Source organism: Varanus komodoensis, unplaced genomic scaffold, assembly GCF_004798865.1.
Source record: "Varanus komodoensis strain SLA01 unplaced genomic scaffold, ASM479886v1 scaffold1, whole genome shotgun sequence".
NCBI classification, from domain to species: Eukaryota; Metazoa; Chordata; class Lepidosauria; order Squamata; family Varanidae; genus Varanus; species Varanus komodoensis.
Window position 1 is genome coordinate 98,699,577 of NW_025335268.1, and position 15,030 is coordinate 98,714,606.

General features: G+C 42.7%; 1 protein-coding gene across 3 annotated transcripts in view; it reads right to left on the minus strand.

Annotated features, from left to right (window-relative positions):
- The window catches only part of SH3PXD2A (SH3 and PX domains 2A), a 287,812-nt gene that overhangs the window by 239,982 nt on the left and 32,800 nt on the right, over positions 1-15,030 (minus strand). For all 3 annotated transcript variants that reach the window (XM_044438062.1, XM_044438052.1, XM_044438043.1), the window contains exon 2: positions 11,117-11,197. In XM_044438062.1, coding sequence (XP_044293997.1) covers positions 11,117-11,197 — 81 coding nt within the window. The remainder of the gene's footprint in view (positions 1-11,116; positions 11,198-15,030) is intronic.

Sequence of the window (15,030 nt, forward strand, 5' to 3'; positions counted from 1 at the left end):
ACAGGTGGTACTCTTCTCACTTACTTTTTTATCAGATGGGAGCGGGAGGCAGGGACAGTTCCCAACATGTCTGTTGCTGAAAGAAACTGGGCTGGCATCACTGGAATGAAGTAAGTTCCTTCTGCAAATATCTGCTTTTGCTTCGTTTTGCTGTAGTGGTCAGCAACAAAGCACCGGTTCTCAGTCGGTTTTCCGCTACTCCTTTTCTTGTGCTTGTTATTCAACACTCATTGCTCTCTTGGGAACGGTCTTTCCCCCATGTGCTCTTATAGCTAAATGGTTATCCTAGTGTTGCTTTATTAGTGTGCTTGTAAGAGGGCTAGAGTAGAGGTAAAACCATACAGAATTCCTGGCAATATGCTAATTGTCCGCTCCAGCTTAACAAGATGCAAGAGTTTCAGAAGACTGTAATACTGTAATTGTGAAACCCTCTACCATTGCCCAAAGTTCAGATTTCAATTCCCCATTGCTAGAAGGTGTGCATTACATTCTGCCATTTGTTCATGCTTTAAGTTCCTGTGTGAGACCAATATAGCTATGAAGATTATGGCTGAAGTCGGATGCATACTGGGAACAGTCCTTATTGAATACAATGCGACTCTATTCTGATTAACCATGTTGAAGATTGCATGGTTCACCATTCAAGAGAAGCATCCTGCAACAGAAGAAAGAAGCAAAACATTGTAGTTGTCCTAAAGGCTCTGACCATTTCTGAGGCAAGAAACTACATGCCTAGGTCCACCAATACTCCATAATACAATCAAATTTAATTACATGGAGAGGAAGCCAAACTATATGCAATATAAAACACAGAACTGAGCATTGCATGTAACTTTTAAGTAGCAGCTGCTGAGTGCCCCCAATAAGGCATGGAAATATGGTGGGCAGGAAGAGGGCAACTCTTTCTCCCTGTATTATGGTTCTGTTGGAAATGTCCCTGCAGGTGCTATTTGACATGGCAGAGAAGCTTCCATTAGAAGCAGCTGAGGATAAGAATTGACAAGAAGTGTTGAACATCTTTCAGCCCAAGGGCTTAAATCCACTTTGATGAAGCTTCAATTTTGGGTGATTCCAAAGGCAAAAGAACTTTAGTTTAAGTCTTATTGCCAGTAATTAGGCCTTAAGAGAGGCATTTGCAACCTTTTGGAGTACAGGAAAAAACGCATAAATGCCAGATGATTGAGGGTAGGGTCAAAGAAGAGGGAAAGAACATCTGGAGGGCCAGTTGAGACCCAGAAAGGTTAGATTTGACCCATGGGCCAGAGGGTCTACACCCAATTCCAGAATGTCCAAAGCATTTCACAGACATTGTGTTGCAATAAAGGTCAGCATTATTTGCCCCTTATTGAAGAATGGAAGGTAGGCTGAGAGAGAGTGATTGCTGGAAACCGCTGAGTGAAATGAGACTGGAGTGGTCAGAGGAAGTTCTGCTGGTAGTGAATTGTCGCTTTGCTACTAAAGGCATTGATTGTGTTAGTGATCCATTGCATATGGAAGTTTGAGGGTCCTTTTCACCCTGTTTATCCCCCACACCCTCTTCCATGTTTTCCAGTCATTTTTGTGCTATTTTCAGAGCAAGGAAAGCCAGTTATTAAATGTCAAATGCAGAAAGAATGAGAATGACAGCCCCATGCATTATAACCCCATGCAGTATCTTGCTTTACTGATGCTCTGTCATAGTACCACCTTTGGGTTTGATAATGGATATCTAGAAAGGCAGAGAAAAACAAATCGCAGACAGTTCAGAGAACTGAAGAAAAAACCTAAGTAAAATGGTGGTTTAAAACATTTCCTCCCAGGATGCCCCTGCAGTAGACCAGAAAGAGTTTTCTGTTCTGAGCAAGTTGACAATAGTCTCAAGAAAAATATTTTGCATGTCCTAAACCAGACTGCGAAAACAAAAAGGGGTGGGAACAAGGATAAATGTGTGTGTGAAAGGATTTGTGTCCAAGTACCAGTTCCAATATTGAAGTGTTCCTTTGCTGGGCATCTGCTCAGAGGGTCCTTGCTCTGCGATTTGTCTGCTTTCTTGAGCTACTCTTTGCACCTCATTTCACACAGTGGCCATGAGGTTTCAGTGAAAAACACAGTCTATCCTGGTCTGTCAACCCTGTTCTCACACAGGACCCTATCAGAATAAAGGCAGGCATCCATGTTGCAGGAATGAGTGAATGAAGCCAACAGGGAAGAGGTTGTGACTTGGGTAAGCTTAAGAGAAGTTGTTTAGCTGGCCTATGAGAAATCAGCCATTTCCCAAGGAATCACAGCAGCTTATTGTTACATGACAGGCAGTTTCCGCCCTGAAACCAGGCCACTGATTGGCAGGTGAAATTCTCTTTGGAACAAAAACTGGAAATCAGGCAGACTCTTTCCAAGGGGGAATGTTTAGACAACAGTAGAAACAGGAATGATAAACAGTTTATTTTACACGTTTGAGATAATTATGTGTTTCCCTGGGTGGGGTGGTCGTCTAGTACACTGACACAATATCTCAAAGCAGGCGGGCAGGGGAATCTGCATTTAAAGCAAACAATTGAGTCAGTCAAAATAAGCCACTTTTTGGCTCAGACATCGGTTTGCCCATAACTCCTCTATCCACCTTTATTTCTTACTTTCCATGGAGCTAGTAGTGAAGGGGGTATGCCTGCCATAACAACGTATGCTTTTCAGCACAAGGTTACTTGATTACCTATTTAATGCATTGTATTTTCCACCTGCTGTGATTGCTATGCCTCCCAATTTTATAGAAACAATTTTATTATTTTTAAATAATGTTATGTATTATTGTGTAATGTGCTGTTTGTAATTGGACTGTGGACTGCAGTGTGAGTGTGTGGTTCCATCTGTCTACCTCTATGTACATCTATATTATAGATATCTTCTATAGGCTGAGTGGAGTAGAGATAATCTGGGTGTATCCACATTTGCAAAACTGCGGTGAAAAGAACCACTGTAGACACTCATTAACTGCTACATTATGAAAGAACCTCTGGATTCAGCCTGAGGGGGTTCTACTACCTGGGAGGGGTTAGGAAGCAGCTGAAGGCAACACCCTTGCTTCTGGCTTGAGGAGAGAAAAGCTACAACTTCAGAAAACCCTGAGGAAATGACTTTGTTTTCATAAAACTGAAGATGGTTTGGAAGGCAGAATCTGTTTGAGTTTATGGGATGCAGTCCACCTGCTTTGAAACTTCCACCATATTTGCAACAGGCATATGAACCTGCCTGGGTTAAACTCAAGGGAAAAATGCTTGTGAAGAAATTGGTTTTATACAAGGCTGACTGGCTGGCTCATGTGTCAGCCAGAAAGATACTTTCCCTGTCCCCTTTCTCATAAGATCTTCACTCACAGTGCCCATTGGCTGGTCCATGTACCACCTTCCATTTCTTCCCAATGTCAGAGCCATGGTTAAATTATAACTTCTTTTAAAAAATGAAGCTGCACAGAATAAATGCAACACTGGTACATTTGTAAGCAGATAATACACAGATGCTTGCCAAAACAAAGTATGGAGTAAGGGGTGACAGTCCATTCTTACTCCAGAGCCCAGAAGGTATGTCAGCTGAGGATTGACTGCGGTTGGAGGGGTGGGGATGGAGGCTGGAGCAGAGTGGAGTGGAGACAAAGATTGCCCCATGGCAGCCCTCTTCAGCTTCACTCATGCCCATCCTATGCCTATACACAGCCTCGACAGCTCTGAATATACCAGCCCTCTGTGGAGGGCCAAAGAACTGGACCCCCCCCCCCCATTTCTTCCTTTCTCATCCCACTTGACTGAGCCCCCAGCAGACAAAGAGGGAGACTGTGGCGGTGCCTCCCATCCGGAACTGGTTTTGTCAGGTATTGCAATTCCATGCCACGGACCCACACCTGCCTGTTTTTCTGCTGGGTGCTCAGGCAGAAGGTGGGTTGAATGGAGATCTGTATGCAGCTCTGGGCAAATTCTAGGATTCTTTCAAGAACATCCTCTCTGATTAAGCCAGATGTGTTTCCCCTCAACATCTCTTTATTCCACACTCACTGCACCCCCAAGTTGGGCTTCTGTCATATGCAAGGATGGGTTGAGCAGTCAATTAGTGGGAAGCTTGAAAGGTGAATCTGCCCCCGAACCTCAAAAATGTGACCATTCTATCCTTGAAATGAATTGTAGCGGAAGATGGGCTGCAACTGATAGATAAGCCATCTTTCAAGGACAGTTGGCTGCAGCTATGGATGTAGAGATGATTAAGCCTCCAAGGAACCCTAGCATGTCCAGGAACTCTGTTTGAAAACCATTGCTTTAAATCATGCATAGGCACAAATTTCTTCTAGGTCTCGGACAGTCTCTCACCAAAAAGGCAGAAGAACTGGACAGGTACCTAGGACATCCAGGTACAGTTCCTACCTCAGCTTTGGCTTTGCAGAATCTCTTCACTGTATTTCCTCATAAGTGAAATAAAGATAATGAACTGTATCCAACACTAGCCTAAGTTAACCCCAGTAACTTCAAGGGGTCTATTCTAAGCAAGACAAACATTAGATACAATCTCCTGTTCTATCCTGAAGGATTGCCATGGGGCAAAAATATGAAAACTCTACAAGCACTTTTGAAATGTGCTATGTAAACTATTAATGGTAACATTAAGCTGCACTGTAACGAGAGCATAGAGGTTTACAAAGAAGGAGGCATTGCATAACAACAGTCAACACCCATCTGCTGCCAGTTTGATGCTTCAAACTGACTTGGGCAGAAAGAGCAGTGCTACAGCCTGCAGTTACAGATTTTACAGTACAATTTTTTGTTTAATACGTCCTTCAGTGTTCAGCTGTTCATTGCTCTATAAATAATCAAGACAATCTTAGAAACAACATGCAATGTTTGTTAAGTTTCATATCCATCCTCCAAAAAGCCCTACAGCACTTTCACCCCTCCTGACACCCTGTAAAATTCTTTATTTTTCCAAACATTCTGTGGGGCTGTCAGTGAATGACTCTCTCTTTGCCACTTTAGAGAAAACCCACTTGGATCAGCAGACTGAACCGAAAAGGTCGTTCTGTGCAAAATGATACACAGACAGAATGTGCAAAAGAAAGCCGTTCATTTATTTGCCTTTGCAAGATCCCAATATTTCAGATGGCTCTTTGTGGTCCAAATGTCAACATGGGATAATGTGCTGCATGGTTAAATTTCAATTTTATGCCTACCTCAAATTCCTCCAGCGATGTCAGCCTGGCACAGGAGGCGCCTTCATTTTATACACAAAGTAGCTATGGAGTGTTTGCCCACTGGCTGCTAGACTCTCAGCTGAAATGCCCCCAGTAAATCTATTCCATGATGTGCTGCATCAGAACCTGCTATTTAACAGAACAAACTCCATCAGTTCTCGAGCTCTGTTGGTATTTTAAAGATTTAATGGTATTGTATGTGCTTGCTAAGTAATGTTTTTAGCAAGCATTACTTAGCAATCAGGAATCAGTAATGCTACCCGTCATACCAAACAAAGCAGTAAAATTGCCCCAGAGATATCAGTAGCAATGGCTGATATCAGGCACTTTTATAGGAATATCAGAGATGGTAAAAATAATACCTGCATAAATTGCATGCATGATGCTCCCCAAGACCACTAAAATTCAACTACTAAAATATCTGTGTATCACTCAGCTGTCTATGCTAGCATCACTAGACAAATTCAGACAACTGTCCTCAATGCATTACCAACTACAAGATATTTTGGACTACAACTCCCATTATTTGTGAAATTTGCCCTGCAAGCTGAGGCTGATGGAAGTTATAATCGAAAATCTCTGAGAGGACCAGTGTTGGGGAATGCTGAGCTCAAGTTGCAATTGTAGTAGTGCACTTGGGACCTTATTTCTTCACACTTTGCCCAAGTGCAGCATGCCTTGCTTCACGGTCCGGATTAAAGCTTCCCTCTCAGGGTTTAGCGGGGGACCGGGGTGGGGGTGGGGGTGGGCAGTGGAGGAATTTAATCACAGCTGTTTCACAGGAGTAGGCAGCTCCACTCATCAGGTGGCATGGTCCCTCCTTCCACAATGGTTGCCATGCAAACAGCAACTAACTTGTTAAACAGATATATGATACATCAAGTTAGGGAGTCGTTTTCTTTCTTTATTCTTGGTGCATTCTGCCCTTCCTCCAAAGACCCCAAGGCAACATTCATGGTGCCCCCTCCCCATTTTATCCTTACACAGCAGGCCTCTGAGGCAGATGATGAAGCTGAGCAAAAGTCCAAGGGCACCCAGTGAGCTTCAGGCCAGGGTGAGGAGTTTAGATTTCCCCAGTTCCCAGCTAATACTTCAGGCACTGCACCACACTAGCTCTCCTCGGTTGTTACTGATGGGCACATGCTAGCCCAAAGCAGATGGAGTGCCTCCTTATTCATTTCTCTAACATGATGGGGAGGCTCCCTTCCTTTACTTCCCTTACTCCTGTGCTAATGACAGGAACTAATTCAGCACCATCCATTGACCAGTTTAATGATAACGCACAAGAAGAAGTCATGAGAATTAAACTGAAAAACCCCCAAGACAAAGCTTTCAAACAAACACACTGATTTCCAGTATTTTTCTCCCAAACTGCTATTTGAACTCATCTGTTGACTCTCCAAACCACTCCCCTCCTTCCAGGCCATTTGAAATCAACCCAACATAGCGGATGTAGCTCCCACGGAAATGGGACAGTGCCAAGTCCAGCATGGGAAATAATGATGCAAGCTCCCTGACAGTAAAATAGGCACATGTGGCTCAGGGTCTTGCAGGGATTGAATGTTCCGCATGTCATAGACCTATAAAGCTTAACTATAAGACACACCCTGTACTGCTTGATGGGGAAAAACATACGTTCCAAAGACCCCATTTATTACAAGGCCATGTTAATCCATTGCATGGTAAATCACCATGTTAGAAGAGCTTTAGTATCAGAGCACTGCTACAGCTAAGAAAGAGCAATTTCCTTTATTTATTTATACATTACTATCCTGTCCAAAAGCCCTCCCATAAACATTCTTCTCAAGATTTTACAGTGTGAAAGCTTGTGATAAATCCATTCCAGCCCACCCCGCCAAACCACCAGAGGGAGTTGCTAACTCATAAAATCAATTCACTATCTAGCTCAGGTGTGCTGGACTACTACCACCATCCTCCCCAGACAGCATGGCCAAAGGGTATGGGGTGGATCACAGTCTAAAATATCTGGCGAGCACCAGAATGGGGAAGGCAGAACTAGATGGAGCAGTGAGGTAGGAAATAAAGTTGCTAAATGCAGTAATAGCATGCAGCTGAATCCAGAGAGAGGGAAAGATCCAAAAGTGTCCTTCTGCCCATGAATAAATCCTTCTATTGGCAAATGGAAGGCTACCTTTCAACCCATCCTTCTCCCCGAATCCAACCTGTTATTGCTAATAAATTTATATAGTGTTTTCTTAAAAGATGCAAAGTTGGTTACAACAAAAATACTAATACAGTTCATCTAAAAACTGACCAAAACAAGGTAAGCTAAATTTAAAATAGCCATTAAGATTTAGAAAAGACTTTAAAAGCATTCTGAAATTAGAAGGTTTTAGACAACTTTCAAAAGATGTTTGGACATCTGTTGTCTTCACAGATGAGTGGCTTCTACAAAACTAGGAACAAACAAAGAAAGCCCATTAGATCTGGTTCATTGTGAAGAGTTTTAAGGGAGCAGAAGGAGGGAGTGATGGGAATAAAGAGGTGCAGTAACAAAATAACCAGGCTAGGTGCATAGACAGACAGACAGACAGACAGACAGACAGACAGACAGAGCCCTGCAGTTTTCCTCTAAAGAAAGGTAGGGCCAGGACCAGCCCTAAGGTAGAGTAAGGCAATTTCCCAGGTGGCAGATGCTGGAAGCAGCAGTGGCAGCCTCCTGGCTGTTCCTCACAAGCTCTCTAATTGTATCTTTCTGTCGTAAGACAAAGCTGTATATACCACACAGTCTGTCTTGGGTTCTCGAAACTTGCCTGCTGTCTCAGGTGTGCTGGAGGACAATATCCCATTCAGAGAGTGAGCTAGGATTCCTCTGCCAGTCATGTCAGCATCTGATGTTTCGACCTCAGGGAATGTTGCTTTACCAGGATGTAAATAAAACATTCCCTATAGAATTCATTTTGAAAGATGCAAGCAGATGGTGTCCCATCAGCATGCCCTCCTGGGAATTCCGCTAATCCTTCTCTCTCTACAAAGCAGTCAGCAAGATGACATGCTGAGCATTGTCCTTTGGATACAACCCGCAGGTCGATAACATTTCATCTACTGCTGGATTTGTTGGAGTGCTCTTAATCAACTGTATGTTTGCATAGATATTTTCACTGGTATCATAAGCCACCCTGAGTAACTGTAGAAAGGTGGGATACAGATGCTTTAAGCAAACCAATGTAAATGGCACATCTTTAACATGGGCCGAACATGGATGCCTCCATTAAATTCTTTCAAAACTGCTGCAGTTCCCTGTGCACCAACATCCTTCAAGACCACCTAGAGAACTACAGAACCTAAACAGCTAAAGGACAAAAGGATCAGAATAAAAGTGTATTTGGGTGGCTGCAGGGGAGAGGGATGCTTGCTGTGTTTTCAAGTGGCAATGGCAGAAGGATGCATGTTGTTCGGCAGACGTTTTCCATTGATGCTAAGTCCCCCTCCCGTCCCACTTATCAATGGGACCTTTCAAGACTCCTTCTCCCCTGATTGGAGACATCATTTCCTGTCCGACACACTAACCCCATTGATAACTTTAGCTTGATGGGAACTTTTCAAACCTAACAGGAAAGTCCGGGAGATTTACAGGAACACAGACAAGGGGGTGGGCTGGGGGAAATAGCTTGTGTTTAACAAAAAGAAAGTACTAGGACTATGAATTGCACTGCAAAGGCCAGTCCTATTTAAAAGTGGTGTTCTCAGCTTGGAAGCCACAACCAGACGCAGATAAACCCACTGGCTCAGGTATTTCTTCCTCATGCCCAACTAGCCATTTTAACAAAGGGCATATAAAGAAGAGCTTGCGCTTCTGAGTTTTCTTCACCCCATAGAAGACACTGTCATCTGGAGGTCAAAAAACTGCCTAAAGGAAAGACACACATTTATTGGAGATGCCAATGGCCGGAGCAATCCATGAACAACAGTACTTGGAGTTGCTCAGCTCCCAGCTTTGCACAGCTGCTTCCCACTGGACCTCCCCAAATGGACTGTGAAAGAACAGGCCATTGTTTGTTCTATATTAAGTTGTTCCTTGTATGATGAATAGATCTGACACGTTCATGATGAGCCTTTGATGCGCTCACCCAACTACAGAAGCAATTGCAAACTACTGTGGTCAGAATTTTGAACAGACGGCAGCCCTTTACCACACACTTCTGATAGAGATCAAAGTTGCCTTCCAACTGTAATCTAACCAACTGTACACTAGCCGGTACTCCATCACTTTTCTCATGACTCACATCTTAGTTATTTCCTGTTTCCATAGAGAGAGAAATAGATACTGTGACCTGATTAGGACATATTGCCACTAATTTCACCAATGGTAATTGGTCCCTTTCACAAAAACGCTGCAGCAGTTATGAAGGCAGGTCTGTATCTGATCAGAGTGGACTTTCAGTGGCTGTTGTTCCACTTGTTCTCCCTTGCAGTGAAGCACGGCTTGCATCATGATAGGAGATTAGATCCCTGTATATGTTGCTTTACAACAGGAAACACTTTCCTGATAATTACACCAAAAGGATCACTGAATGTTGTATAAACATTACATGTTTAGCAGAAACACTCAGAACAAACACTGTTAATCCAACTATTTTTAAGGAAAGAGACTAGAAGCAATTGGAATTCATGTAGTGATTTTTCAGTTTGTTGTGGTTTCCTCCCAATTTCTGGCTGGCTGTGGTTTAAGAGAGAACAGGGCAGAAAATGATTTGTAGTAAACCAACAAGGACTGTTGATTCCCATTCTAACAACAGCAGCAACTAAAAAAAGTTTTCTTCACCTAAATTAGCTTGCTAAAATTTGCAAGAGTTGATTTTTGCATGGAATGATTTGTAAACTTGCTTCTGCCATGGGTCACAAATTCCTGGGCTCTGTGTTCCTTAATTCTTACCTATCTCCACTTGCCTGAGTCACTATTTTGCAGTAGGCTCTAGTGGGTCAATCTCAAGGTTTTAAAACATAAAATTCATCCCATAACTCTGAAGACTGCCTGCTCCTGGTTCAAGGCACATTATGGGCACAGGGATGCCCTAAGGAGCCCACTATTACTGACCTGAAACTGATCAACTCAGATGACTTTAAGTGCTTTGGAATAGGGATGAACCATCTGTTAATTTCACTTTCTCCTTTTTCCAATCTTAAATTTGGTTCATCCCAAACTTTAATTTTTTAAAAAAATGTCTATGAAAGTTCATATAATTTTGTGTGCATTTCTACATACACACACATACTTTTTGTAAGCAATTTTCCAAATACAGTGCATTTTAATACATTTTCAGTAATACGTACATGTTTGCATGCACTTTCTCTTAATACATGCACATTTTACACATGTATTGATTGGAGAGCTCCATTGCAAAATTCAGAGAAATGTGAATTTGGAAGGATAGAGGATTTTTGGCTTATGTATTGGTTCAAAAGTACGATATTGGGTAACCTTGGATTTAAATATGAATCCAACAAATTTATACCCCATCTTTATTGTAGAGATGGTTAAGAAATAAATCCAGTGCACAGATTTCGAGGAAGTGAATCTTCAAGGCAACTGGTAAGAGGAGGTAGACCATACCAAAAATAAAGTGTCAGCAAAAGCAGAAAGCCAAACTCTAGGAAGGAACACTCTTTGAAATAAGCCTAAGGCATACTCTACATCCCCTCTTTCCAAGAAGCAGGAACAAACTGTACCATTGCCCTTCAGTGAAAGCAATACATAGCAAACATCAGGAAAGCTATTCTATCTACCAAACATTTCTGGATATCATGTTTCATAATGCAAAATTTTCAACACGCTCAGAAGCCCTTCCATTTAAACTGCATGTTCTTTGATGGCACTATTAGGCAATGCAGAAAATCCAGACCACACATACTATCTCTACAGAAGAAAAAGCAAAATCAGTTCATTACCTGGAGGTCAAAGAATTTGCTGTATCTGCGGTATATCATCTGGCAGGTTGAGTCTGACCATGTTACTTTTATAATGTATACCTGCAGAGAAAGAAGGAAAACTGTTATATTTAACTTATTATGACTGTGATTAAGGGGCTTCCACAATATTCAAGATCTCTTGTTGTATACAAAGATAGTTACAAAGTTCATAAGGAGATCAACCATTTCACCTGTTTCTGCATCTTCTTTCTCAGAATGGGAAGAAATGGACCCACAGAATTCAAGGTATGGCCACAGCAGACACTTGTATGCAACTTCAGTTTTTTATTCATTCTTAATGCTGAATTTGACTCTCTCTGCCATACAACAGAGAAAAGTTTCAGGTATGTTCCACTTTGAGTGTTTCCTGAGTGGTATAACTAATTTAGACTCCATTGGTGTATATTTTTTTTCAGTTAGGACATGTGTACCCCCATATCTCCTAAGGAGAAGAGTTCTTTCTGCTGGACCAGGCTATGCCTCCTGGGTTGGAAAGATCTTTGTAAGCATACCAGGTTTTGAAAATACCCCAGAACAATTTTAATTTAAGGTTGATTTCACCTTGCATGTAATCCACCTATCATGCAGCAGTGCTCCACACATATTGACCTGGTTCACCTGAATGAATGAATGAATGAATGAATGAATGAATGAATGAATGAAGCTGGGGAAATAAGCCATGGTAGCCCACTTACCCAGCTGTTTATGCTGGTCACCTGCTAGAGAAATTAGCATAAATAAGTGCATCTTGTGGGTGACCAGGAATAAACAACCACTCAGAACATGCAATGCCCCAGGGGTTCTGTGCTGTTTGTCACCACAGCAAATTAACCTGGCTCATACAACATGGCAAGCAACATTGGCAAGAATAATTATGCTAATCTCCCTAGCACATGACCAGCATTCGCCGAAGCCTCGGGGCAGCTCAGAACATAAATTAAAATACAAGAAATAACAATATAAAATAAGTTGCCCTGGCCAGAAATTTCTATGCCAATATCCACCAGATATCAGCATTATTAATTTGCGTGATCCACATGTTGGGGGCACACTTGGTGTGCTTTTTCAGAGGATATATCCCCCGTCTGTACCACTGCCATACACAAGCAGAATTCCTAGAGTTTCCACTTGGAGGCCATCATGTTTGAACCCTCTCTGGAGCCTCAGCAACATAGGTCTTCAGTTCAAGAAGAAGCAAAGCACAAAAATAAGGCAGTAATGAAGCCAAGTCTCACTGGAGAAGATAATCATGTTTGGGAAAGTTGAAGGCAGAAGATGAAAGGGGAGACTGAATAAAAGATGGCTTGGCTCCATAAAGGAAACCACAGTCTTGAACTTGGAGGAACTGAATGGATCTGTCATGGACAGGACTTTTTGGCGAGCCTTCATTCATAGGGTCTCCATAAGTCAGAGATGATGTGACAGCACATAACACACAATGAAAGATCCAACAGTTGCTAATATCCATGTTCATTATTCATATGAATTCAATTGATTAAATATGCACCAATTTTCCTTCACCTAGAATTATTGTTCTAAAGAAAAAGCATTATTTTTGGTAGGATGACGAGCATATATGTCTCAACATCAGGTACCATCCCAGGAAAGGCATTTCTTCCTGCACGAGGGAAAAGGAGGAAATGCCACTTCTAAGTTGGTATCTCTCATTTTTGTGTAAAAATAATTAATGTTTAAAGAAAATTTGTTTCCTAATTTGTTGTGCTTGGTTTTTAGATTGCTCAGACTTTCTAAGCAGCCAGTCAACTAGACATTGCAACTCTTCTTGTTGTTAATTTTAACCTTCTCCAACCTGGTGCCCTTCAAATTCATTGGACTACAAGTTCCAGCACTCCCAAGCCAGGATGGTTGCCCCTCTAATCATACATAGGATTATGTCCTAAATTTGTTTATATAGTGACCAGTTGAGTGATCACATCTAGTGCTACCAAAGAAGACTCTTTGCTAAGTTCTGACTTTTGAGCTTTCCCAGAGGAGACAAAAAAGAAGGCTCTGGAAAGACAAAATCAAGCTGGAGCGTTAACAGCAGACTGCTCTCAGTTTCTCTCCTTCACAAAACATGTAAATGTCAGGCAGTCTTTCTGCAAATACAACTGGAAAAGAAGCATGTTCCCTCCTCTCCCAGACCAGCATGCCAGGCTGGGTTTCAGTGCTCTGAGGAAAGGCGATTGCTCTCCGGCTCTCAAAGATGAAGGCAGTGCACTCATTTGTGCAGCTGAAGGGAGGGGAAAACCCCAAGAGGACTTTTCTTTCCTTTCGTCTCTTTTCACTGCACTTCAATTATAAATGGGTGTGGTAGCAGCAGCAGGAGAGAACCTTCCTCATTCAATATGTGGTAGCAATCTTCCAGTTTCTGTACAAATAAAACCAATTACTATTCCAATAGCAGAGGGAAAACACTTTTTCCTCCAAACCATTAAGGGAGCAATCAATGCCCTCCCTGTTCAATGAACATAAGCCTCTGAACTTAAGTGGATGGAGTGAGGAAGGGCAGTGCCACCACACCACATGCCCTGCATTGCTTCTAGATGAAGCATCATGGAAGGGGAGGGAAAGGGGAGGGCTGGTGCCCCATTTGGATACACCTTAAGCCCTTGGCCCCAGCCATCTCCTCTGCTTGCTGCCCCTCTTTTCCTCCTCTTTTTACTCACTTTCCAACCACAGAGGCAGCTGACCCAGTTTTTTTCACTGCTGGCTGCAAAGGCAGGGCCTGGGGGCTGGGGCTTGGGAGGTCTCTGTGCTTGAAGTCCCAGGCCTGAGGTTGCAAGACCTTGGAGCCTGGTCTCCAAATAAGCCCAGGGCTGTAGGATTGCTCCCTAAGTCTCTGTTCTTTTGTCTTATCCTGAATGAATGTGAGCAATCTCTCCCAGTATTGCATTGACTAATCTAATCTCTTCAATGGCCTCGTGGGCTACAGAATTCAAGGAATCGCTGCCATTAATAAGCATCACTTTGGCAAGCCTTTGGAACAAACTGAGTAGCAAAACAGTTGGGGTAGAACTCAATGGTAATGAAAAAACTGGTCTGTCGTTTTTTGTAGAGGATGGTCCTCTATCTGCAGGACTATTCAACCCAAGTCAGGGACGATAAAGAACTGTAAGAATGGAGAGAGAGGTCTTGAAGTTGGCCATAAACATGCAGCACTATTATAAGAACAGTGACAGAACTTAGAAATGTAAAAGAGTTTTAGGCTGCCTGGGGAAGGCTGGGGCTTGCAGGACGTTGTTCATGCATAGGATTGCCCCCTTGGATTGTTTTCCCTCAACTGGCCTGTTATCCATCTATGTTCAGGCAAGGCAGGGCCCATGATGCTAAATGGACCAGATGAATCTAGAACACTGGTTGGTAGCGCAGACACTCTTGTTTTTTATTGCACGTTCTGGATCCCATGGTATTATCTGATAGGACATTCACGTTTATGTTGCAGCACTACCTAAACTCAATCTCATTTTGCCCAAATGATGAATCCCCTTTTGCAGCATGCACAAAAAGCTGCCAAAAACCACAAGGAAATTCCATAGTTTTTAAATTAAGTAATCTCCTCACTGAAGTGACTGTTAATCAGGCACCTCCAAATTCAGGTGTTAGGTGGGCAAGTGTTTACAGTGGACAATTCTCTGCCTAGAGGTGTCTCCCGCCCCCCACTGCCCAACTTGTAAAGCCACCACGACTGCTTAAAATCTGTCATGAGTGCACATTATCCCCCTCACTTCTCAGAGGCAGAGTAAAACACATACTGTGCACATGGGAGATCCCAAGTTGGCCCCGGCATCTCCAGGTGTGATTTCAGGCAGGGAAAGAGTCTTGCTTGAGCCCATGGGGTGCCCCTGCAGACAATACAAAGTTGGATGGCCCACTGGTCCATTTCAGCACCC